Here is a 26,777-nt window from a genome sequence, read left to right as displayed (position 1 = left end):
GCTCTCCAACATTGTTCTTTTTTCTCCTCAGCGTTTGGCTATTCTAATTTGTTTCATTTTCACGTATTTTAGAATCAGCCGGTCAATGCACTTGTGCAAAAAAAGCTGCAGGGATCTTGACTGGGATTGTGTTGGGTCTATAGATTAATTTGGGGGGAGAATCTCTCAAATCAATGACTGCGGTATCTCTCCTTTTGTTTAGATCTTCACTATATTTTTTCAACAGCGTTTCATGGTTGTCAGTTTATAGGCCTCTCACTTATTTTGTTAAATTTATCCTTAAGTATTTCATGTATTTTAATGCTATTATTATAAGTAGTACTGGATTTTCTTTTTCTTTCACTTTTCAGTTGTCCCTTGCTAGTGAGGAGTTTATTGTTTTATAGACAAATTGAAAAATAAGTAAACAGATGGGGGCATTCCCTCTCCACTGAGTTGGTTTGGGAAGGCTCTGCAGAAGAGGTGGCATTTGGTTGCACCTACAGAAATCTCGGTTGGTAGAGAAGGTGAGTGCCAGGGCGAGGGTGTTTCAGAAAAGCGCGCGCTAAGGTCAGGCGGGAACACAAGGAATGTTCTGAAAATGAGTGGTAGCTGGATCAGGCCACACCAAAACACAAAAGGTGGAATATGGCAGGTGATGAGTTTTTAAGGACATTGGGGCCAGATTGACAAGAGGTTTACTGCTGGACAAGGTTAAAACTTTATTCAGTGGGTGCTTGGGAGCCCTTGTGTGTTTTTGAGCCCAGGAAATAAGCCATTCTTTTTTTTTTTCATTTATTTGTAAAAAATCATAGTAAATATATATAACAAAATTTACCATTTTAACCATCTTGAAATATATAGTTCAGTGGCGTTAAGTATGTCCGTGTTGTTGTGAGACCATCACTACCATCCATCTCCGGGACTTTTCCATCTTACCCAAACTGAAACTCTGCACCCATTAAACAGTAACTCCCCATTCCCCCTCCCCCAGCCCCTGGCATCCACCATCCTACTTTCTGTCTCCAGGAGTTTGACTACTCTGGGGGCCTCATAAAAGTGGAATCCTACAGTATTTGTCCTTTTGTAACTGGCTTATTAAGTTAGCATTATGTCCTCAAGGTTCACCCCTGTTGTAACATGTGTCAGAAGTTCCTTCCTTCTTAAGGCTGAATCATATTTCATTGTCTGGATAAAACACATTTCATTTGCTCATTCATCTACCGATGGACACTCGTGTTGCTTCTCCCTTTTGCCTGTTGCGTATACAGAGCCGTTCTTAAAAGCAGAGGACCTCTGACATGAAGTAGGGATTTGGAGCCAGAAACTCTGACGCGGAATTGTTGGTGGGTGCTTTTTTCATAGTATCCATCATAATTTCTGGCTGTTTTTATTTGCATACTGTTTGTCTCTCTGATGTGAATATAAGACCATGTTTGTCTTGCTTAACATTGTATACCCCACGATTATGCCCTCAGGTATTTTTGCGAGTTTTTTTTAGTAAATATTTTAAATATCTTACAATAAATAGAGCATCCATTTGCATTTTTCTTTTCCATCCTCCTATTGCTGTCATTCTCCATATCCTTTTTTTTTTTTAACGTCTTTATGGGAGTATAATTGCTTTACAGTGGTGTGTTAGTTTCTGCTGTATAACAAAATGAATCAGCTATACGGGTACATAGATCCCCGTCTCTCCATATCCTTTTGACGGAGTGTGCCTCTTCCTTCTCAAGTCCCTCACTACACCAGTTCATCCGTAGTGCCGCTGCCAGAATACATCATCTTTTCCGAGATAGAGCTCCATCGGTGGCACTTTTCCTGACAACCCGTGACTCTGTCTTTCATCGGTAATAGTTCTGTGAGTCCAGATGTTTAGCTGCTACTCTAGATTGTGAACCCTTGGATGTCAGAGACTTGCCTTTGAAGACATTGAGTGCAGTGTCTTAAACAAGCTCACGTTTAACAACTTGTTACTAAGTTAAACTGAACTGATGTAAGTGGAATGAAAATATTTGCTCTTGATATCTTATTTAAAACTATTGTCAGCAACCAGCTTGGATTTTGTCAAGTCTTCTTTTTATTTATTTATTAACATCTTTATGGGAGTATAATTGCTTTACAGCGGTATGTTAGATTCTGTGTCAAGTCTTCTTATAGCAGCCTAGGAATCAGGCTTCATGAATCAGGAAACCTGGTTCCTGTGGTGTTGTCAGGTTACACAGATGATTATGATTAATAAAAAACGTGTCCAGATCTAGGTTTTGTCTTTTACTTTCTACAAAACAATAGCACGATCTTTCTGTTAAGGCTTGCATCATCCATCCCTGTATTAGTCTGACCTTTGAGAATCACGATAATTTCCGGAAAGAATTTGTTCTGTGGATTTTCATACCAGTGCCTTTGGGGACTTCTTGCTGGCTGCGTATAACCCATAAGGGAAGAGTCTCAGGACTCAGAATGTACATGTACGCACCTACCCTTTTAAAGGCACAGACTTTCCCTTAGGATATTGATAAAGCTTTTAAAGATTCAGAGTCAGTGCTGCAACGAAGCTGTGTTTGTCCTAAGTCCTATTCAGAAACCTGACAAGTAGAGAAGAGACCTTATTTACTTTCTCTTTGCAGATTCAGGTTAAACTAGCCTTGATCGAATGTCCCTGAACTCCGGGGCTTTTATTCACAGTGGCTTCTGGATTCTCTGCTGCAGTCTTGCTGACACAGAACTGTTATTATCCCCGAGTTACAGACCGGGGCCCCAGGAGTCAAAGAAGCTTAGTGGTTTGTGCTCAAAGTCATCTGGTCACTCCAACAGCGGTCGCCCAGAGTTTGAAGGAATTTTAGATGTAGTCTAGCCGAGGGAAGCTTTCCAGCCAGACGGCATCTACCGCTGTGCAGCTTTTCTGAGATTTCTCAGATCAGCTTTTAGGCAGCCCATTTGGATTATCTGCGGAGGCTGTGGAAATATTTGGAAGAGTCTGCATGAAGAGTCTTAACTGCAACCCTGGAAGGGAAAATACGCAAGTGCTTTGCCCGAGTGTTGGCCACTTGGCCCAGTGCCACGCCAGTCCTGCCCCTAAGCCTCTTCCAAGTGCTCTCCTGCCGTGTCTCTGCAACCTTAGCAGAACAGGGCCCTGACCAGGTGCTGGTCAAACTGAGACCGTGAACTTGTCAGAACCATTCTTTTAACCGCTTTTGATGTGCACGCACATCTAAGAACATCCCGGGAGACGCGGTTTCTAACTGTGAGAGGACGATCCATGGCATTTTCCTCTGCAACTTTCTCCTCAGAACAAACCTCAGGAACTTTGTCTATTATGGAGATCCAGAAACCAGCAAGCGAATTAATTCACCAAACGCATCCTGAGTGTCTGCTGTGTTCGAGCTTCCACGTCAGGCAGTGTGCTCAGCGTTCTAGGTACAGAGAGAAGTCAAACGTGGTCCCCGACTTCAGCCTGCCTCGTGACGGGTGGAGGGAGGGGCAGATTAACCCGTCGTTACAGCATGAGGTGAGGACGGCGATGCAGGTGGCCTAGAGTCTCCAAGGGTAACTAGGTAAGAGGTCGCTGGTAAAAGACGTGCGTGGGGTGTATTGGGGACGAGACAGGGACCAGACAGGGACGCACAGGGTTAAGGCACAGCGCAGAGAGCAGCAGTGCGAGCCGAGGTCCAGGGCAAAAGCAGGCCTGGTGTATGTGGGAAACTGAGTCGTTCAGAAGAGCTGCGGGTGGGAGGTGGAAAGAGGCGTCTGGAAGAATAAGCAAGGGCGAGTTAAGATTCTGCTCCAAGGTCAGGAGAAGTCATTGAAAAGAAGAATGAGTGTCGGAGTCAGGGCACGTTTCTGAGGCGCCTGCCGCGTAGCCCGGCGGTCCTCAGTGAGAGGGATGAGATGGGATTTTATGAAACCAGTTCTCCAGGGTCCTGACCCTGGACCCAGCCTCTGGAGACAGTCAGCATAAAGGGCAGGTGCATGGCGGGCCAGGGAGTTTTCATTGGCCCCAGGAGTTTATGGGATGCACTGTCTGTGTGAGTTCTGTGCAGGGCGGGTGGAGGAGATGCAGTCCGTAATTCAGTCCTTATTCTAGGCGCTCAGACTTTTATTTTCTTATAGTCTCATCAGTCAGTCTTGTCTTTTATGTCTGATTTTGAGTCAGAGTTAGAAAATCTTTTCCCATACCAAGGTTACAAAGGAGTTCACCTACTCTTTTTTCTAGGACTGGAATGGTTTCGTTTACATTCTCAGGTATCTTTGGTGTTTTTTTCTGGTGTAAGATGTACTTAATTTTATCTTTTTTTTTCCCCCCCAAATGGCTACCAGTTGTCCTGACCCCAGTCATCAAGAGGTCCATCTTTTCCCCACTGATTTGAGATACTAGCTTTATCATAGGCTATATTTCTATATGTATTTGGGTCTATATCTGGACTTTCTTTTCTATACTATTGATCTTACTGGGAATTTATGTATTGCTATAACACCATTTAAATGATAAAACTTTTATATTATGTTTTAATAGAGGATATGGCTGGATCCTCTTCATTGTTCTTAGGCATCCCTTATTTTTCCCTGTGAACCTTTTAGAATCAATTCGTCTAGTTCGAGACACAAAACAAAACAAAACAAAATTTGTTATATATTTATTGGACTTGCATTAGATTTAGCTGTTACCTCGGAAAGAGTTGCCATCTTTTGGATGTTAAGTTGTTCTGTTCAAAGGCAAGGGGTACTTTCCGTTTGTTCAAGTTTCCTTCTTTGTCTTTCAGGAGTGTCTTAAAATTTTTCTTCTGTAAGTTTTGCATGTTTCTTGCTAAATTATTTTAAGTATTTCACTTTTTTAGTTGCTTTTTTAAATGGAATTTTCTGTTCCATTTATACCTTCCGTTTATTGTTTGGTATAAACATCACGTGCAAAAGCAATAGTTTTTATATATCCGACTTTATTAACATTTTTTGGCAGTAGTTTTATCATGGATTCTCTTGGGTTTTCTAGGTATACTTTCACATCAGCTGCACATAGAGATAGCTTTATTCTTTTCTATTCTGAAGTTTCTAATTGCATTGGCTAATACTTCCAGTGCAGTGTTAGAAGTGGTGGGGGAAATGGGCTTCCCTGACTTGTTTGCGACCTTACTGGGAATGCCCGCAGTGTTTCCTCATTAAGTAAGATGCAGTTTTTGTTTTATGTTGATGTCTTAGTCTGTTTGGGCTGCTGTAACAAAATACTACAGACAGGGTGGCTTATAGACAGCAGAAGTGCATTTCTCACGGTTCTGGAGGCTGGATGTCCAAGGTCAGGGTGCCAGCGTGGTCCAAGTTCTGTTGAAGGCCCTCTTCTACAGTCGTTGCAGACGACTGTCTTTTCGTTGTGTCCTCACATGGTAGAAGGGGTGAGAGCACTTTCTTGGGCCTCTTTTGTAAGGACACTGATCCTGGTCATGGGGGCTGCACCCTCATGACCTGGTCACCTCCCAGAGGCCCCCCTCCTGACGCCGTCACACTGGGGGTTGGGATTCAACAGAATGGCAGAGGGGATGCAAGCACTCAGCCTGTAACAGTTAGTGCATGCATTTCATCAAACTAAAGAAGTACGTATCAGTTCCCATTGTGTTGACTTAAAAAAATCAGGAATGGGCATTGAATTCTCTTGAAGGCTTTTTCATCATTTGTGGATGATGAGAATCATATGATCTTCCTGTTAGATCTATTAATATGTATATTAGTAGATGTATATTAGTAGATCTTGTAATGTGGAGTCATCCTTGCATTCCTGGAATGAATTTCATTTGGTCATGTGTGCTATTAAGGTAGTGTTGGTTTCTGTTTGCTAATATTTTATTTAGGAGTTTTGCACTTGATATAAGTAAGATTGGTCTTTGGTCTTCTTTTTTGTGCTATCTCTACTAGGTTTAGGCATCATTTTTTTTTTTTAATTTATTTTTGGCTGCTTTGGGTCTTCGTTGCTGCACAGGCTTTCTCTAGTTGCAGTGAGCGGGGGCTACTCTTCATTGCGGCGTGCGAGCTTCTCAGTGCAGTGGCTTCTCTTGTTGCGGAGCACGGGCTCTAGGCGCGCGGGCTTCAGTAGTTGCGACACGCAGGCTCAGTAGTTGTGGCGCACGGGCGCAGTTGCTCCGCGGCATGTGGGATCTTCCCGGACCAGGGCTCAAACCCGTGTCCCCTGCATTGGCAGGCGGATTCTTAACAACTGCGCCACCAGGGAGGCCCCTAGGCATCATTTTTATACCTACTCCTAAAAAAGAAAGAATTGGAAAATTGTTTATCTGTTTCCATCTTCTGGACCGATTTATGTATTGATAGTAGTCTTGATGTTTAAGGTTTGGTACAATTCCCCTGTAAAACCATCTGGGTCTGGTACTTTTTTTGTGAGGACAATTCTTTGATAACTTTCTTTGCTTTCTCTGTGTAAGCTTTCTGTAATTTGGTAAATAGAGTTTGGTAAATGATATTCTTTTCTACGAAATTGTCTGTTTCACCTAGTTTCAAATGTATTTGCATAGAGTTGTACAGAATAGTCTTTCATGACTTTTCTTAAGGCGGAGGTAGATATTTAAGGACTTGCTAGTTTTAGAAGACAGAAGTCATGGGTCATGTCCACTTGCTGTGTTTGTGGATCCCAAGGCTTAAAGTAAAGTTCTAATAAGATGAGCATATGCTATAATAATGGTAATAGCTACCGTTTGTGAAATGCTTGCCTCTGTATGGATATCAGCTCATTTTAGCCTCATTACAATCCTGAGGTACCTAATAATCATCTCATTTTAAGGATGACATAATTTGGGGGAGTTACCCACTCTTCCAAAATAGAAACAGACTCACAGACAGAGAAAACAAACTTATGGTTACCAAAGGGGCAAGGGAGGGGGGAGGGGTAAATTAGTAGTTTGGGGATTAAAATGTATACACTACTATATATAAAATAGATAACCAACAAGGACCTACTGTATAGCACAGGGAACTATATATAATTACATTTCCATAAAAAGTTTTTAAAAATGGCCGTAGCCACTCACCAGGCCAGCGTTATCTCAACGTAATCCATGGAGTGATTCTCATGAAATAGTCAAAGCAGGGCCTTTGGAGTCAGAACTGCGTTCAGATTCGTTCTGTGGCGTTCCAGCCGTGTGGCTGTGAGCAAGCATGTCATCACCTGGAGAGGCTCAGCCACTTATTTGCTTAGCAACCTTAGGCAACCTCCCCGAGCCTCAGTTTCTTCGCCTGTAAAATGGGGATAAGACCGGCTTCTACCTCCTGGGGTTGTTGGGAACACACACGAAGTCACACGTGTAAAGGGACTAGAAGTGTCCCATGCCTGTGATTGCCGTGTAAACATTTGCTTAAAGACAAGCAAACAGGCGGGCCGTGGCTTCTAATTCCCCCGTGTAGGGGGCCGATCACGTCTTTGCAGCATTATTGTGAGAATTAAATAAAGTGTCATGTGTAGATGCCTAGGACAATGCCTTTCACACAGCAGATTCTCAGAAACTATTAATTCTCTTACTTTATTAATTTGCTCACCAAAAATCCTTGCATGCTTTCTAGTGGCTTGTCCCGCTAGGCTGCTGTAAGGTACTCGGAGACAAGCAAAGCATAAAGCCTACTCTTAACCAGCTGACTAGCTATATTGAGAAAAGAAAAAAAAATAACACCTTAAGGTCACTCCGTACCCGGTTATCAGTACAGCTGGTAAGAGACAAAAGAATTCAATAACTTGGGAGGATTTTTTTGGGGAGGAGCTTGTGGAGGATGTTGAATTAGAGAAGGCTAGAAGAGAGGGGATGTGAGTTTAGGTGTTTGAAGGGCCTGTTGAGGGTAAAATGTGGTTTGTTTAGTCCATGCAGGTCCTAGAAAGGAGGAACTTTTCTAACAACAGCATCTCTCTGATTTGGGGATGTTTTGCTTTCTGAGGTGCAAAGAGCTTTGTTTGACAATCTTTTGGGTGCAGTTTCAGGTGAAAAGAAAACCACACAGTAGCTTAATAAACAATGAAGTGAAAATTCATTAGAAGGATGTAGATACCTCAGGGAATTCAGTGCAGCCCAGGTTCACAGGTAACTGAGAAAAGTCCAGGAAGGTCTCAGGAATCCTTCCAGTGCCCTGTCTGTGCGGCGCTTCCTCTCTCTTGCCTCTGAGTATCTGTGTGTGCTCCTGAGGGTGTTAACTTCGTTCTTTCTTCCTCTATTAATGACTTTCCCCTGCTGGCACATACATGCCGAAACGTGGCAGCTCCGTAGCTCCTGAGTTTACTCGTCTTCAGTTCAAGAGATCGCAACTGACTAAGAGTTCCTGTCCCAGGCAGTATATACAGGAAGGAGACTCTGATGGACCAGTTTGGGTTAAGGTGGTCCACTTATGACCTGGGAGCAGGAGGTGGCCTGCAGGGCCCGGTGGTGTAGATGTAGCTGCCAAGGGTCCAGCTTGTAGCTGAGGGCGCTGCTCTCTGAGGAGCGTGGGCCGGGCAGGAAGCTGACTATGGTTATGATAAACTCCCAGCCCAGAGGGGTCTCCGTAAAATCCCCGATGGGAGCTCTGTAAGGGAGGCTCAGGTTGAAGACGAGATAGGACAGATGCATGCAGTCTTTGGTCCTCTTCAGATATTTTGATGCTGCTAGGTGAAACCCAGGTGAAATCCTGCAGGATAAACATGATTTGGCTACATGCAAGAGAAGCATTTTTGATGAGTATACGAATGCGGATGGAGAATGGGTTCTGGAAGTTTAACATAGACCCATAAGCATTTTTAACGTTTTTGCTTATAGCTTTCAGCAGCCCTTCCATTTCTGGACAAGGTTGATTTTGTTTTTATTGTGGTAAAATATACATAGCATAAAATTTACCATTTTAAACCTTTTTGAGTATACAATTCAGTGTCACTAAGTACATTCACATCACCACCATCCGTCACCAGAACTTTTATCGTCCCTAGCTGCAACTCTGTCCCTGGCAAACGCTCATTCCCCATTCCCCGCCCTGCCCCAGCACCTGGCACCTACCGTTCTACTTCCTCCATGAGTTTGGTGACTCTAGGGACCTCATAGAAGTGGAAGCACGCAGGATTTGTCCTTCTGTGTCGGGCTTATTTCACTCAGCGGAATGCCCTCAAGGTTCATCCATGGTGTGGCATGTGTCAGGATTTTCTTCCTTTTTAAGACCGAATAATATATCACTGTATGGATGGACCACATTTCGTTTATCCACTCATCCATCAGTGGACATTTGGGTTGTTTCCACATTTTGGCTATTACGAGTAACACTAGCAGCCCATCATTTTTAAAGTATAGATGAGATTGTTTTCCACTTAGAGTCATCGGGAAATTGTTCTCCTAATGAAAAAGACCTTAAAGGCTAACTTAATCCAGCCCCTTCATTTCATAGAGGGGAAATTAGGAGATTGCCCAATTAGGAAAAGTGAACGGCCTCGGACACATCTCGCCTACTTTGAACTCATTTGCAGTTTCTCTGCCCACTTGTCTAAAATTATGAGAGCTTTGGTAGCTATAAAAGGGTGGCCTCAGTTAGGATCTTGTGTTCTGGAGTGTGTTGTAGACTTGTGGAATTGTAAATTTGGGAAGAATTCCATAGACCAGTGGTTCTTGAACTTTTTTGCTTAGGACTTTTTGGCCTCAAAATATATATTGAGGACTCCAAGAGCTTTTATTTATGTGGTTATATCTCTAGATGGTTATCCTATTAGAATTTAAACCTGACAGATTTTTAAGATATTTATTAATATATTTATGAAAAGTAACTGCATTACGAGATAATCTGTGAAAGAGTGGCATTGTTTATATTTCTACAAGTATCTTCAGTATCCGGCTTAACAGAAGAAAGCTGGATTCTCATATCTATTTCTGCATTCTGATTGTGATGAACCGCTGTTTTGGTGGAGGTAGAGAAAGACGATCTGGCCTCACAAAGCTACGTACTTGGAAAAGAGAAGAGTATTTTAGTGCCTTTTCAGAAAATTGTGAATATTCTTTGATACTACACCAAAACTCAACAAGTGGTAGTTTCTTAAGGTTAATTGCAACGTGGAATCTGGCGCTGTATCAAAGAACACTTCATTTTCTGTTACATGAGGATATTTCAGCTTATTTTACACATTAGATGGACCTTTACCCACGTGGGCTTTTATGACATCATGGTTTCCTGAGTTGTGTAGAGCTTCCAAATGTCAACACACTGCTTTATGCACCAGGAGATGAGGTACCCAGTGTCGTTTCTGATCTCATTGGAAAAGTCTCTGTTGAGAAGCTGTCATGTTCCTAGTGGTGGATACACGTGTTCAAAATTCTCTTTTCCCGCGGAAGCTCAAATTGTGCCATTGGCAACAAATGCTGTCATTGTTTACCTGGACGTGATAAGCTTACTTTGTTCATTCTTGAGAAAATGTCGCTCACATACTCAACTCTGAATAATCGCGGTCTGTCTATCATTTCTTCTTTGGTGCCTGCATGAAAACAGTGGCTTAGTGTAACTCACAGCTCAGAAGGTTGTACACGTGCTTCTTCTCTAGACGACCGCGGTACTTGAGTCCGCAAGAGAAGTGTTTCATGCGTGCTTCCCACCTCACCACACAGCACGTGGTAGAGGTGTATCCTCCAGGGTTGAGATCTAATGAAAGCAGTGATTTTTACTGCTTCATCAAAGACACTCTTAAGTGAAAGTAGCATTTTAAAACTTTTATTTATTTACTTATTTTTACTGCGAGTGTGTAAGTGAAGGATACAGTATAGCATAGTTTGGTGTCACTGCTTTGACTTGCGCTAAGATGCCAGAAGTTTAACCACCCCTTCATTTGCACCATTAGCGCAGGAAAAAGTGAATAATGTCATATGTTATGAAAATAGTTTGACCTCGCGGACACCCTGAAACGGCGTTGGCATCACTCAGAGGTTCACATCTTGGGGTAAAAATTGCTGACGCCAGCCCCCTGGTGCAGTCTTGTGGGTGTCAGAGGGGAAGTCTGCTGTAATCCCAGAAAGAAAATACACGATGGAAGTCAGGGTCTGAACTTACATCGAGGTCCCCCCCCGGCATCATGTGGTAACTGTAAAGCGCTCGCACTCTTCCTGGGGAGGGAGCCAGCCCTGCAAAAGCACAGAGTGGGGTGTCGCGTTCCCACGTCCTATAGTAGTTATCTGAAGCCTCTTTGGCATTTTAAACTCCCGTCTCCTTCCTGACACTGAAATTTAATATCACGCAGTTGACAGCAGATGATGCTGTCAGGCTCTTGGGTCGTGACTCCATCTGTTGGCGGTGTGGCTCTGGGGCTTCTCCCAGCCGAACACCTCTGCCTCAGAGCAGAAGTGATGGAGGAGCCCGTTTGTCTAGAAGATGACGCGTGAATCTTTTAGACGCCCCGGTTTCAGCTAACTCGTGTTTCCTGTTGGAAAACAATATTCAGCCGTCAAGCTAAAAACGAAATACTTCGAGTGAAATTTAGCATTCCTGTTTCGACATTTGCAAATTGGTGGGTCTCATAGAACCTTCCCTCTCTCCTTTGTTTTCAGCAATGGAAGAGTTAATCGTTGAACTTCGTCTCTTTCTCGAACTCCTGGACCATGAATATCTAACCTCAACTGTCAGGGAGAAAAAGGCAGTTATCACAGACATTCTGCTGAGGATACAGTCATCCAAAGGTACGTCTCATTCAAACCGCAAGCCTTTCTTCTTCCAGTCTCTTTTTGCCTCGAAGCCATCTTTAATTCTCATCTTTCCAAAACACATTCATGAATGTGCCAGGTACTGTGTTAGTCTCTGCGTTTAGAAAGATAAAGACCTTAAGGGGTTAGGCTTAAAGTAGGTGTGTTGGGCGGGTCCCTAAGAGCGCCCCAACACTGGGGGATTTGCTAGCAGGACTCAGCATGGAGTTGTACTTTCTCGTGCCTGGGATTCATCACGGGTAGTAAGGATTCAAGAAAAGATTATAAGGGGAAGAGACTCAGGCCAAGCCTGGAGGGGCCCATGTGGAGGCCACTCATGTTCCTTCTCCCACGAGGGTCACACAGATCACACTCTTCCCTCAGCAACAAAAATGCAGCAGCCTTCGTGCAAGGTTTCTGTTCAGGGAAGCTCCCTGGAGACTCAGCGCCCAAGGACTTTACTGGGGGCGGGTCACATAGGCACCCTCCCCCTGGCACGTACCAAAATCCCAGACACCCAGGAAAGCAGGTGTATTAGTCAGGGTTCCCCAGAGAAAGAGAACCGATAGGATAGAGGGATAGAGATAGAGATAAAGAGGAGATTTGTTGTAGGGATCGGCTTCTGTGATTACAGAGGCTCAGAAGTTCCGCAGTCTGCCCTCTGCGTACTCGAGACTGAGGAAAGCCAGTTCTGTGATTCAGTTCGAGCCCAAAGGCCTGAGCGTCAGGGGGACTGATGGTTCAAGTGCTGGCCAGAGAACTAAGAACGCCAGCGTCCGAGGGCAGGAGAAGATGGGCGACTTGGCTCAAGCAGAGAGAGTGCACCCGCCCTTCCTGGGCCTGTTTGTTCTGTCCAGGTCCTCAACAGGTTGGATGATGTCCACCCACACTGGGGAGGACCATCCCCTTTTGAGTAATGCAAATGCTAATCTCTTCCAGAAACATTCTCACAGATACACCCAGAAATAACGTTCTACCAGCTCTCTGAGCATCCCTGAGCATCAGGTTGGCACACAGAATTTGCCATCACAGCAGGTGTTTGGCGTGAGATCATGTTGTTTGCCCAAACAGTCTAGGCAGAGTAGACCAACCTTATTGATTAGGGGATGGTGGGAACACTTCTGAAAGCCACATTCCCAGATGCCAGCCCTTGTAAAGACAGCAGCCTCAGGCCTGCTGTGTTAACTCTTCTGTGCACAGTGGGTAAGACAGAATAGCAGGGAGAGGGCATCAGTGTTAAGAGAACACCCAAGAGGAGTGTCCAAACCAGTTTAGTGAGAGAGAGAGCGGGGAGGGGGGCGGCTGGGGGCAGTTCTTGGAGGATATGGTGTTAGAATCCTGACGGCTGGGTAGCAGATACCTGGATGAGATGTAGAGGTTTATTGTAAACAGCTTCACTGAGATGTAATTCACATACCACGCACTTCACCCATTTGAATGTACAATTCGTTGATTTTTAGCATACGAAGCCATGATTTGACACGGTAGATTTGCCTTCCAGAAAGCTCACCTTGTCAGTCTGGGCAGTGGGTTCAAAGATCTGGCTGCAGATGGAACGAGAGCTATGTGAGGCCCCGGGTGGATGGTGGGACCAATCCCTGAGGTAGGAGTGCAGGATGAGGACCATGTCTGAGGGGCAGTAGGATAGATAGAGACAGTGACAGAGATAGAGATAAAGATAAAGACGGAGATGAAAGTTCGCTTTGAAATGATGTTGCCGCTTCCCTGCCTGGACCCTTTCAGTATCTTCCGTTGCCCGTGGCTGAACCCCAGGCCCCTGTGACGCGTGGTCACGCCTGTCTACTGTACAGTCAAAGGGGCTTTGCTTTCTGTCTCTGCCTGTTACCCAGTCTGTGACCGCGAGCAGGTTACTTAATCCCTCGATGCTTCAACCTCCTCACCTGTAAGAAGGGCGGACAGTAGCACCCACCTCGGAGGGATGTTGTAGGATTGACGAGATCATATAAAACATTTCCAGGCGGTGCCTGACGCGTGGCAGACGCTCACCAGCTATTGACTGCTCTCTCCTCCTGTTGACTTTACTGGTAGAAGGAGCATTTCTTGCGACCTCATCTCCTCTGCGTACACCTGTTTCCCAGCCAGGAGTTTGGGAACACTGCAGTTTGGGCCTCCTACCTCCGGCGTTGCCGTTTGCTTTCTCGTGACTTCCCTTCCGCTCTTGCTCTGCCCAGTGAGTTCCGACCCCTTTTCTCTCCGTGCTTTGTTCTGGATGTTATTTTCCAATTCACTGACTTGTCTCTTCAGCTCTTTAATTTGCTTAAAACTCAGCCACGGATTGTTTGATGGTAGAGTTCCCATTTGTTCTTTTTCTTTCTTTCTTCTCTCTTTTTTATTGTTTCCAGGCCTCTGCCAAAATTCCGGTCTTGCTGTCGCTTCCGCAGGTCAGGGTCTTTGTCTTTTCCCAGCCTGCAGCGTCGTGCTTGACCCCATCATAGGTGGTCACTGTTGAGCAGTTATTTTTCTAGATCTAGAAAGGTGAGTCCTTGGCATGTAAATAACACTGTGCCCAGATTAAAGTAGTTTCCTCCCCTTTCCTGCCTTCACTGGTACAGTGCTCACCACGGTTTCTGAGAGTCTGTTGTATGTTTGTTTGTCTTCCCAACTTGAATATGATGCCCTGAGGGTATGAGCTTATTATCAGCCTTGTCAACAATAAGCGTGTCTGTTACAGCATCGGACCTTAGGAGGGTACTTGATGCAGATTTACTGATTCCCAGGAAAGCGTCTGCCCCCTTAGTACGTGGGTCAGTATCAGTACTAACCTGAGTGGACGTTCAGGAGAGGCAGCTCGCCTTTGAGAGGCTGCCTGGCGTTGGAAAGGATGTCGACCTTGGTGCCTGCTCCGTCATTTCTACCTGTCCGTGTTCCAATTAAGTACTTCAGCCTTTTGTTCCAGCATAGATCCTTCACCTGTAGAATGGAGAAGAAGAATACCTACCTTGCAGGACTGTTGTAAAGGATTAGAGAAAATAAAGACGTATTTGCGATGTATTCAGTATGGGGCCAAGGAGGTGGTAGCTGCCAGCCGTCGCCACCTTTGTCTTCCTTCTTCTCCTCATCCAGTTCTGTGGTTTTGGTTGGTACAGGTTTTGAAGTGAAAGATCATACTGCGAAGCCAGAGACCCCCAGCAGCCTGCCGGCCCCTCCCCAGATGCCTCTGCCAGAGATCCCGCAGCCGTGGCTGGTGAGTTCAAGTCCCGCCATCACAAGAATCGCCAGATGTCTGTGTTACTTTTGGTTCCAGGGGCAGGTGATAAAAGCCCAATTCTGGAAGAAAGGAGGCCACGTGTTGCCCAAGGCACTCCTTTGAGTGTGTGTTTTGGATGCTAGTAATGGCTAAGTGGGAGGCTGTAAACGTACCTTCTCTTAGGAGGCTGATGGCTCTCTGAAAATCGCTGGAGCTACAGGTCCATGGAAATCTGGTGTTAAGTTGGATTTTAAAAAACTCAGATGATTTAGCAGGCAAAACAGTGACAGTAGAGCGTAGGGACTTGCCCCTCCTTCTGGGTTAACTCTGAATTTGAATACCTTAGCCTGAAACTTTAACGCTCACTGCTATGCTTCTTCTGGGATTAAATATCTTTTCTTCCCCCCAAGAAGAAAAATATGTCCATGGTCCAGGAGTGTGTGTTTTATTTGATTTTCTGCATCCACAATTGGTTTTGGAGTTCTTTTACTATTTTTGCAATCTGGGGATACTCACGTACGCCACTCTTCATGGACCATTCAGCTTTTTCTGCCTTCTGCTATTTTCTAATTTGCTTACTCAGGGAAATTAGGCTTTTATTCAAAATCAGAGCAAAATCAGTTACTTAGCAACTCTCTTCTTAACATTTGCTTTCTCTATGAATCATCTGATTTTCTCTCTACCAGGAAAGGAACTGCAGGAAAGCAGGGCCCCATCTCATTTGTTTCTGTTCTGCCTGGGCCCCAGCACATGGCTGATGTCCAGCGAGGACTCAGTAATTATCATTGTAAAGGAGATAGAAGGGAATCAGTGCTTACTGGGTCCCTACCACCTGTCACAGATCATGTTTGCTCTTTTTTTCACTTATAATTTCATTTAATCCTTACAACCTGACCTCAGGGAACCCCTAAAATACCCCTAAACGTGTGAATAGTGTGTATTTCCATTTTCCAGAAAAGGAAGTGTGGGTCCAGTGAAGATGTGATTGCTCAAGGGCAGTAGGAAAGGCAAAAATACGATTTTTTGTAACGTATTCTTTTGACTTCAAATCCAGCCTTTTCTCAGCAATACTATTTGGGGAGGTATGGCAGCAACGCCGATGCCAACGTGACTCACCGACGGGAGAAGGTTTTCTTAGGAACCTAAGCCTGTTCCCGAGCTGGGCTCTGGGGAGGCCGCGGGGTCCAGGGTGTGGATGGGAGCACGGTTCCTGCGTCCAGGCACCAGCTCTGACACTTACTGTGTGAGTTCAGACCGCGGCTTTCACGTCTCTGTGCCTGAGATGCCTCATTCTGAAACGAGTGTAATAATAGTGCCCACTTAGTGCGATTCTTGTGGCGATGAAAAGGGTTGATGGGCCTCCAGTGCTTGGGATAGATGCCTTGCGTCTGTTAAGCCCCGTGCGAGAGCCAGCTCTTACTTTGTGGGGCTGTGCTTCTCAGACTTCCGGGGAGCGTGTTAAAAATGGACATTCTGATATGCTGGTAACGTGAATTATATCTTAGATATATTGAGTTAAAGAAGATGTATTAATAAGACCAATTTCATCCGTTTCTGTGGTACTAGAAAAATTTAAATTACGTATGTAGCTCACATATGTAGCTTGCTTTATTCTTTTGTTTTATACATTTAATCTTTCCACTGTGGAAAGCATATTGAATATATGATTTTTATATGCTGTTTTTATTTTTTTAACATTATTTTTCCTTTATAAACTTATTTTTAATAATTGCTTTCCATTTTTAAGAAATTCTTCCTGTTTCTTGTAGAAACTGTGACTCAATTATAGCTCTTTTTCATTGTCTCATTTGATGTTTTTAGATATAATACAGAATCATAGTATTAATCCTGTTTACTGATATATTGTTTGTCTACAAGGTAAAGAACGAGATGTGAGAAACCGGTGGTTCGTGAAGCTCCTGGTTTTTGTGCTCTGGTTTACTTTTATTTTTCTTTCTAAACTGACTTCATGATCTGTCTCAATACGCTGTGTCTCGTATTTCATCAGCGCAATGCAGGTTGGGAAAGGTGTTTCAAGACTGAAGGTGAAATGCAAACCTCTCGAAGCAGCCGGAACAGTAGCGATGGTTATAGGAATTTCATGGACTGTTCTTTAGTGGTACATGAAGTGCCATCCAGCCGGCCTGGACTAAAATGCTTGTCTTTGATGTGCCAGGCCAGGAGGAGTGAATCTCAGTTTCAATGCCAGTTTCAAACAGGGTACTCATTGGATGGTCAACATCTTGTACCATTTTTGACGGTTGAATAGTCAATCCCTTTCTATGGATTTTTCCTCGAATGCAGTTTAGTCTTCATCCACTATTTTCTCTCCCTCTTCTCTCCTTGTCTCCTGCCCATCTTTGGCTGCAGCGTGGCAAACTGCTGTGGTTTTAAGGTGGACGAGAAGCCGTCCTACCAGTGGAGTCGGAACTGGTAGCTGGTTAATTAAAAATGTTGGTTCAAGTGAGGAATTCTAAAAGGGGTATCGTGTGCTTTAAACATTTCAGATTTAAACCAATCATTTTTGAGTAGGAGTTTGACCAGTGGGTAATTCCTCCCTACTGGTGCCCGACATGGGTGTCAAGAGAGTTTTCCAAACTCAGCCTCTAAGCCAATGCTGTTTCTTGATATAAAACTCCTCAGACCTTGATGTAGGGCCAAGAGCTGCGTCCTTTGAGTGTGGGGCTGTGGGTTGTCTTTTCTGCATAATCCATACCTGTGATACAGGACTAATAATTCCCAGTTTTTGTTTCCTTAAAGTGGAGTTAAATTCAGACACTTGCGAAACGATCTGGTCTTTAGAGTCCCTAGAATTTTACCAGGGCCGCTCTTTTATAGCTGACTTGGCCACTCCTAATTGAATAACTGTGTGTTTTCTTTTTTTGTAGTTTGTCTTGACTGAACCTTTCTCAGGCATCTCAGAGAATCATCAGCTCTACTTTTGCACTTGTTTTTTCACTGATTTATTTATGTAGTAGCTAACCAAATAAAGTAAAATAAATAACTACAAGTGTAAGAATGTAAAGAACAAAGCTGACTGTTGGCGACAGTGCAGACTCAGCCGACGGCACTGTTTCGTAGGCACTCTGGAGAGGAGCCCGTTGGCCACGAAGGGTTAGCATTTTATGGATACCCGTCAGGGCGTCCTACAGACAGAATGAAGAACGTCTGTCAGCTCAGTGAGTCAGTGAAGTGGAGAGGGGTTGAGACAGCTCTGCTGTGTTTTCCTGGTAGTTTATCAGGGATTTCGTTATTCAGCAAGTAAGCCTGTCATTCAGTAAATTGCCTTTGATGACGTGGCTTTTGTCCAGTTGGTCACTCGCTGCTGGCACGTTGACTTCCAGGGGAATTAGCCGGTAGTGGACAAGAAGTGGGATTGGGTAGGAGGCTATGCCAGGCAGAGGGCGTACCACAAATTAAGGCACAGACCCGAGAAAGACCCCGACGACTAGAGCATTACAGGCCCCTCTGCGTGGCTGAATAATAGGATGTGGGTGCGCCGTCCACGGGTGAGGCCGGAACGCGCCACAGGGGTTAAACCTCGAGGGGCCGTGGGCCTGCAGAGCAGTTTGGAATGGTCCTCAAGGCAGCTGTGAGTGACCGAAGGATTTGTCTTTGGTGTAAGACTTAGGATGCTCCAACCGGGTATTATTTCTTACTCATTTGAACCACGATTGCAGTTTTTACTCTTCCATGGCATGTATTGAAGGAATACTGCCTTTTATCACAGCCATGTGTGTTACAGTCTCTGAGAAATGAGTCCACTTCTATCTTTTTATCCCTTTTAGTGCCGAGCAGTGCTTTATGCAGTTATTGTTAACTATCTCTTGACATCCTTTTTTTCTTCTGGACCCTCGAGAGGCTGGGCAGGAGGGTGGGGTCACACTGGCCGCTTTCCCGAGTGCGCTCGGCACCCTTCACCCCCCATCTCGGGCCTGGCGCACCCCTGACTGAGAGCCCTCACCCGGCTCTCTGCGGCGCTCTCAGGCATCAGCGCTCCCCTCTTGCTGGCTGACACCCAGGCGGGCCCCCCACACAGGTGTGGCAGAGACTGGACAGGTCTCTGTGCCCCGGTTGGCTGGTGAATTACACTCAGGTGGTAGCAGTAAAAGAAAAAAAAAAAGGGATCCAGTGGATCTCTAAAATGTGTCCGTTTTGCATAACTGAAACTTTATACCCATTGATCAGCAGTGCCTCATTTTGACATTCTCTTAATTAAACTAAACTTTAACCTTTTGGAGACGATGCTTGCTTCTCTCCTCCTTTGTGTTCCTCATGTGACAAAGCAGAAGGTGCCGACAGCCGCTCAAGGTCAGGAGCCACGTCAAAAAGTCCGTCTTGTAACGTTGATGACGCTTCTGTACAGGAAGGGAATAGTGCGTGTTTCTGTTTTGCTCTTGGAGTCAATGCGGCTGCAGCCCAGGGTCCCGGGCGAACCGGCGACCCCTGCAGTGTGGCCGGTGGAGCTTGGGCCGGGCAGCGGGAGTGTTGGGTGTGCGCCCCGTGGAATTCAGAACTTCCCTTGACCTTTGAGAGCGAGGTGCAGTGTGCAGCGTGTTTACAGACCCATCCGCCTCCCTTGCTTTCCAGGGGAGATTGGAGCGGGCCAAAATATGCGTATGCATAATGAAAACATTTCCGGGAAGGGCTGTGCTTCTCGACAGATTTTGGGTTTTGTTTCACACCGAGAGCTGTGCAGCTATCAAAGGGACGGTACTGAGTTAGCATGCAGCCCGTGCTGAGGGAGCATTTGCGAAGGCGGCCGGTTCATCCGGAAATGGGTCCCATCTGTGTTGACATTGGCCGCCAGGCCCCACCGCCCAGCCCACCAGCCGGCTCCGATCCAGACAGTCGGGAATTGTGCTTCCTGCCCTCCCCTCCTCCGCTTAGGGGAACAGTGGGTCTACGGGACAGGGAGACTTCAGACCTTCCTGGCTGAGAGAAGAGAGCAGGGAGACCCCTTTGGGGGCTGTATATGCTCTGTATGATAGCCCAGCAAGGCATTTTCTGGAAATATCTCTGATCATTTAAACGGCAGACGGTTGCACTGTGTTTAGGTGGGGTAGAAGACACAGTTTAGTGTTTGGCTGTTTTAAGGCTAGACCTTATGTAAACGCGACGCCTTATTATATCAGCAGGTAGCAGCAAGGTCGTGTTTTAAAAAATATTTATTTCTTTAGGCTGCGCCAGGTCTTAGTTGCGGCATGCGGGATCTTTAGTTGCAGCATGTGGACTTCTTAGTTTCGGCATGCGGACTCTTAGTTGCAGCACACAGACTCCTTAGCTGCGGCATGCATGTGGGATCTACTTCCCCGACTAAGGATCGAACCCAGACCCCTTGCACCGGGAGTGCAGAGTCTTACCCACTGCACCAGGGAAGTCCCAGGTCATTTTTTTATTGTGGTAAAATACACATAACACAGACTTTACCATTTTAACCACTTGTAAGTATCCAGTTTAGTGGTGTAAAGTACGTACGTTGTTGTGCAACCATTGCCACGATCCATCTCCACAACTTTTCATCTTTCCAAACTGAAACTCTGTCCGCAGTAAGCAATGCCTCGCACCCCCGTAGCCCCTGGTAACCAGCATCCTACTTCCTGTCTCTAGGAAACAATGATGTTTTGGTCCCAGCCCTTACCACCTGCCTGCTGATGGCATTTTATCCTTCCTAAAGTACTTTCACAGCAACTTCATTATCTCTATTTGACAGATGGGATTATGAGATTCTTTGAGATTGAATGACAAAATCAGGTATTTTATCAGTTGCAGAGTTTCGACTAAAGCTCAAGATTTAAAACAACAAAACCATCCCGGAGAAGTCAGATGTGATCCTTTTAGTGGCCATGAACCATCCTGTTCCTTTTCTCCTTGTCTTTCGATCGCAGAGTTTAGTGTCACGTCTCATTCCCGTGGCATCTTCATCTTGGATTTATTCCGTGTCCCATTGCCACTGCTGTTGCACTGTCCTGCCTTCCCTGTGGGAGCCCGCCTCCGGGTAGAGAAGGAAGGGAAGAACATGTGCCCCATGGGCTCTCATTCTTAGTCGTGTATAAATAAAACTTGAGAAAATATGTGTGAATAATTTCCCAGTGTTTACTCAAGTGCTGTTGGAATGCAAATTAAATAGTGATCAGAATGGAAGGGGGTGTCATTTGGATAAAAACTTTTATTTTGCCAAGAAGAGTATCTGCTCAAAATTCTGGACGTTAGGATTGAAACCATGTTTTGCACTTGAGGCCGTAAGCTTTTGCTATCTGTTGACAATCCCTCCCTCCCGTCCTCGGGAAGCTTAGGTGATGCTGTGGAGTGCTGCTACCGTATTCTCTCAGCCACAAAGGGCTTTGCCGATACGTGGCAGAGCTAGAGCGTGAACCCTCCCTGTCTTCTGTCAGATCATATCGTTTTTAGCTGCTACTCTTAACAGATTTTAATCACTGTAACCAGAAAGATAGAATCTGGATGTGTCACTGTATGTACAGAATTAAAGTCAGAAAGCGATTCCAAATTCTAGGCTGGCATTTTTCTCCGCTAAAATTAGGTCTCAGGTTCATTGGTGTGTCTGGTGCAAAGGACTGAGTGATTAATGGGGGCCGGAGGAGGGGAAGGTGGGGGGCAGCAGCAGAGAGGAGAGGGAGGAAGGGCAGAGTGGGCATGGAGGTAGAGCCGGTGTGGACGTGCCTTCCTGAAGAACGCACGGATCCCGTCGTGCTGCGGGAGCCGGGAGCATCGGGTTGGATCCAGTGGCCTTGGTGGGTTGCACGGTTCCTTCCCTGCATCCGGTCTGGCTCGGCCGCCGCAGCAGTAAGCGCTCGTCTGTGCCCACCCGGCCGACTCCTGGCTTCTCCACTAAGAAGCTCTGCAGCACGGGGGTGCTGGGCAGGGTCTTGCATCCCCCTCAGTCTCCTCGTTTGTAAAATCAGAATCAAAATACCAGTCTCTCAGCGTTGTTTTCTCAACAAGAGAAACAATATGTAAAGTGTTCCAGAACAATGCGTGACACACGGAAGGCAGACCGTAAACAGTCATTATTATTATTTTGTTGGAATAATAGCAATAACAGTCATTGTATTTATGCCATATAATTATATCTTAATATTTATTATTACTAATGGAAAAAATTTTCTATGAGGCTTTTCCTTAAAGTAGCAAAGACAAATATTGTGTTGGCCAAAAAGTTCGTTTGGGTTACGTGAACGAACTTTTTTGGCCAACCCAATACTAATGGGCTTTTCTTTCCAAAAAGGTAGAAATTAAATTATGGCCAATGTTGTGAGCCAAGCAAGCCTGTCGATTATATTCCTATCCAGTTGTAAGTGTTGGTCTTCTCTAATAAGACGCTGACACCTTAAAAGAGAAATTTACAATGCCTAAGGCAGATAAGATTTCCTGAAAAAAAAAGTCACATTCACGTAAGCATTCATTCGTGGGAGAAATATTTCAGTGAATAAAGGTTATCTAGTAACCGGTACCATGCCGTTTCTACTTTCCTGTCTAGGGCTCAGCACAGATCAGTCATCCCTTGAGGAAAACAGTTTCTCATCCTTCTTTGTCAGTACCTGAGAAGGCTGTGAGGGTTAGACTTGAGTCCCGTATTCTGTGAGCATGTGTTTTCTGAGAGCCAGTCCGGGAAGACTCTGGTGACCAGTGCCAGACGGTGCCGAGCTTTGTGCGCGGACTGGGTCTCTTCTAGCATTGAAGGGAAGCTGTCAGATCCAAAGTAGAGTGACGCCACGTGGGTGTGTAGCCTTGCTGTCAGAAGGTACATCTGAGTACGTGCTCTGGCCAGAGATGACAGTGTCATCAATCAGGTAGCAGGGACCCAAAGTCAACTCTCACTACAGTTTAGAAATGTGTAAAGTTGGCTTTGTTGACTGATGACCTGCAACCTTACAAGGATACTACAGTTGGAATCTTAGGGCCGGGATGGACATCAGAGGTTATATGATCCCACGCCCTCATGTACAGGCAGGAGATTGGTACCCAGATACAGAGGAAGGCTGCATAACCAAGGCCGAGGCTGGAGCTAGGCCTGCCACGTGCCAAGTATTGGAACATAGGTCTTCACCCTACACGCTAGTTTCCTGCCTGTGCCCTGGTTTCCATGACCCCCTCTGGAAACTTGCCTTCCTCATTTTGTACTGTTTAAGATTCCTGTGAATTGTGATTTCAGCGAATTCTGACCTACTGGAAGGGATCTGACAGAAGTTTTTCCCTCTGAAAGCAATGGTGCTAAATAGCGGTTCTGATCCACCCATGGCCTCTGTTCTCTTCCGTTCTCAGCGGCATCTTTCCTATTCGTTCATAGGATATAGGTGGTGTGAACTAGTTAGGAAAGGGAAAACATTTTTTCTGTCTCTCCTTCATTTGCCCTTTAACAGACCATCAGATCTCTGCCCGTTGTCTGGAACCCCTGTGGCAGAATTTCAAGGGCAAATGGTATTTGGGCGTGGAGTGTGAGATCCTTTTTGGAGAAAGAGAGTGCTTCTCTATAAGTATTATTTTTTGAGGGGTATTCCTTCAAATGAAAGTCATTTTTTTTCCTGATTTTAAAAACAATATTATGTAGAAAATGCAAGCTATATGGATGTGCATGAGAAAGCAGTAACCTTGTGTTAACATTTTGGTGAGTGACCTGCCCCTGTATAGACGTGAGTGTGAGTGCAGCTCTGATAGAAAGGCTAACAGTGCACCTGTTTTCTTCCACTTGGCAGTATCTAGTAGAGATTTTTCAAGTAAATGACTGCAGATGTGCACTATCCTTTTACATGTCTGCCCCTGGCTGTGTCAGGGTACCTAAGCATTCTTCTCTCAGGGAATGTTTAGATTGTTTTTAACTTGGGAGGGAAAAACTTCTGTTGAACACCCTTATACGTTTTTGCTTGTATGACCAGTTCACCTTCTTGGCATATATTTCTAGAAGTGGAATTGTGGATTTAAGGGCATACGTATCGAGTGGGTGTGTCGAATGCACGACCACCAGCAGGGTCTGAAAGTCTGCTGCGTCCCATCAGCTGAGAGTCAGCGCCTGCCTTACACACCTTTGCAGCACTAGGAAGGGGCCTGTGCTAATTCGTAAACGTTTGTTCGATCCAGCCACTTGTAATGCTTTTCTAGAAACGTGAATAATCCGACTGTTTCAACATACTAAGGGGAAGTTGAAACACCCTCATTTCATGAGTAAAAACACTCAGGGAATCAAACAGCCCCCTTCCCAAAAGCACCACGCGGAGGCTTTAACCCTGGCCTGGACTCCTGTTCAGACCTCACGCGGGGAGGACAGTGTGTCAGGTTACATTGTAGGCACCACCTCTCCTCTCCAGATGATAGGAGTGGATGTGGTCCAGCGTGAGAGCACAGGGTGATGGCGGGTGGGCCTCAGCCTGGGGAGGGGAGTGCAAGGGGATCAGGGCCCGGGGGTGGAAGGGAGATAACTGCCTTCGAGGATGGGAAGGAATACTGCGCAGATGACCTGGAGGCAATTATCTTCCTTCATCTGGCGAGAGGAAGGAGTGGGTTGAGTGCACAGCGGTGATTAGTCATTCGCAGAGGACTTCTTGGCTTCAGACTTGAGTTACAGGAGAAGTGGTGGAGTTTCATATTCTATGGAGCATTGTTCTTGGAAACTGCACGTGGTCGATCCTCAGTTTGGGGCCTCTGTTCTCTTCCACTCTCAGCGACATCTTTCCCGTTAGCTTATAGGATATAGGTGGTGTGAACTAGTTATGAAAGGGAAAGAGAGCGAGAAACAGAATATGAATATGAAAAAGCTCTTTACTGGACAGATCTGGTGCTCGAGAACCCCAGCTGGTCATGGGCCCGTGTCTGATCTTGAGCGTGAGGCTTTGGACTCCGCGCCTCACTTCCCATATCTGTAAAACATCGGGTGATGTAATATCGACCTTGAAGGATCCCTGGGTGGATGACTGATGTAGCTTGTAACCAGTGCAGAGGCTGCTTAGGGCAGTGACGGGAAGATAGCAGGCGTTTGGAGGATGTTGGCTTTCGTGCCCTTCACCTGTTTCTGTTGACCTAAGGACCAGTGAGGGATGGAACGAGCAGATCCCATACATGTTCACGGGAAGAAGAGGTGGGTCTGCTTTCGAGTCATCGGGGACTTCGGAGAGAGTGGTGCTTCAGCCCGTCTTGCTCGAATCTGGGTGGTCCTGAGCCTGCCAGCTCTCCATGCTCTGAAGTTACGGCTTCAAAATCAGGGTGCCTCCGTCTCAGAGTCTGTCAGATTCCTTCTCCAGAGAATAATTTCCAGTTTCTTTTAGAGGTGGGCTCATAGGTGATTTCCTCTTCTCTTTTTTGAAAAGTTTCCCTGGCACACACGAGGAGTGTGGTGAGATTGTGGGGAAACATACTCACGTGTTCAGCCGCTGTGTCCCTGGTGCTTGCCCTGTCATGAGCATGGGCGGACCTGAGCCGTCTCTGTGCCCCTCGGGGGTCTCCGGTGTGGGATGCAGGCCGTGAAGGGGAAAGTCAGCTTGGGCATCTGGGAGGGCGGTGGCGTGGGGCAGAGGGGAGGAGAGACGCCTGTCTCTGCTCTGGGGGAGGGGTCTGCAAGGGCCAGCGCGCGTCTGGTGACAGCCGGCGGGTCGTGTGGGTCGAGTGGCGTGGCCAGGGCCGGGTTGAGGGTGGCCGTGAGCGGGCGAGCAGTGGAGATCCCGCCAAGAGCGGAACTTTGGGAGCTCTGTGGATCATGTTCTTTTTCCCCAGGGACTTTACAAAGGAGGGAGGAAAACGCCCATCGACACCTGTTAGGTGCAGACCCAGAATTTCCCCCTAATGATCGTGCTCTGTTGTTTCCCCCTTTCTTCGCTCAGCCGCCTGACAGCGGGCCACCACCACTACCGACATCCTCGCTCCCGGAAGGCTACTACGAGGAGGCCGTGCCGCTGAGTCCCGGGAAGGCTCCGGAATACATCACTTCAAGTGAGTGGCCCCCCGACCTGCCGGGCTGTTGGGGAGCCCTCCCGCTTTTCGGGTGAAGGGGGGTAGGGGCGTTACACAACACCATGGAAATGTGGACTTCAGGAAATTCTGAACCCAAGGAGAGGGGGCTACAGAAAGGGTTTTGAAAAGTCTAAGGTGTCCACCAAGTACCTTCGGTAATTTCAGATTGTTGTCTTTCTTGTGACTCAGATTTCTTGTGAAATCTTGTTGCTGTGGGAGCATGCGTCAGCCAGTGAAACGTGTTCCCTGTGGTCAGAAGAGAATGACTTTCTGAGGCATGTTTTCATGGGGTCCCTCCCCGCCACCGTGACCAGGGCACGTCCCTCTTAGGCTGCATTCGTGGTGCCACCGAGAAAGCGTGTCTATAAAATAAATACAGAGCAAGCAGGCATCTCATCGTAGCTGTTTGTTTGTTTTCAATTTATTTTTTATTGAAGCGTAGTTGAATTACAATGTTGTGTTAATTCCTGCTGTACAGCAAAGTGACTCAGTTATACGTATATGTACATCCTTTTTCCTATTCTTTTCCATTAGGGTTTATCCCAGGGTATTGAACCTAGTTCCCTGTGCTGTACAGTAGGACCTTGTGTTCCATCTACTAATCACAAAACCCCACTGCAACCCTCCCCCACCCCCCCTCCCCCTTGGCAACCAGTCTGTTCTCTACGTCCCTGTTTCTGTTTCACAGACAGGTTCATCTGTGTCCTGTTTTAGATTCTACATGTAAGTGATGTCACATGGTGTTTGTCTTTCTCTGTCTGACTCACTTCAGTTAGTAGGATCATCTCTAGTTGCATCCACGTTGCTGCAAATGGCATTATTTTGCCCTTTTTTATGGCCGAGTCATGTTCCACTGCATATGTGCACCACATCTCCTTTACCCCTTCATCTGTCGACGGACATTTAGGTTGTTTCCTGTTTTTTGGTTCCCCATTCATACAGGTTTTACAAGAATGCTTTGGCCTACGTTAGGG

The 26,777-nt window shown here is 45.9% G+C and overlaps 1 protein-coding gene across 1 annotated transcript in view; it reads left to right on the top strand.

The window, feature by feature from the left end:
• Nucleotides 1–11,506: 11,506 nt before the first annotated feature.
• The window catches only part of AFAP1 (actin filament associated protein 1), an 89,322-nt gene continuing 74,051 nt past the window's right edge, over nucleotides 11,507–26,777 (top strand). The window contains exons 1-3 of the mRNA XM_065877405.1: nucleotides 11,507–11,633; nucleotides 14,744–14,841; nucleotides 25,674–25,782. Coding sequence (XP_065733477.1) covers nucleotides 11,507–11,633; nucleotides 14,744–14,841; nucleotides 25,674–25,782 — 334 coding nt within the window. The remainder of the gene's footprint in view (nucleotides 11,634–14,743; nucleotides 14,842–25,673; nucleotides 25,783–26,777) is intronic.

The sequence above is a fragment of the Phocoena phocoena genome, chromosome 5, assembly GCF_963924675.1.
Source record: "Phocoena phocoena chromosome 5, mPhoPho1.1, whole genome shotgun sequence".
Taxonomy (NCBI): Eukaryota; Metazoa; Chordata; class Mammalia; order Artiodactyla; family Phocoenidae; genus Phocoena; species Phocoena phocoena.
The sequence above is the reverse complement of the archived record's forward strand: the minus strand, read 5'-3'. Positions and strand labels throughout refer to the sequence as shown.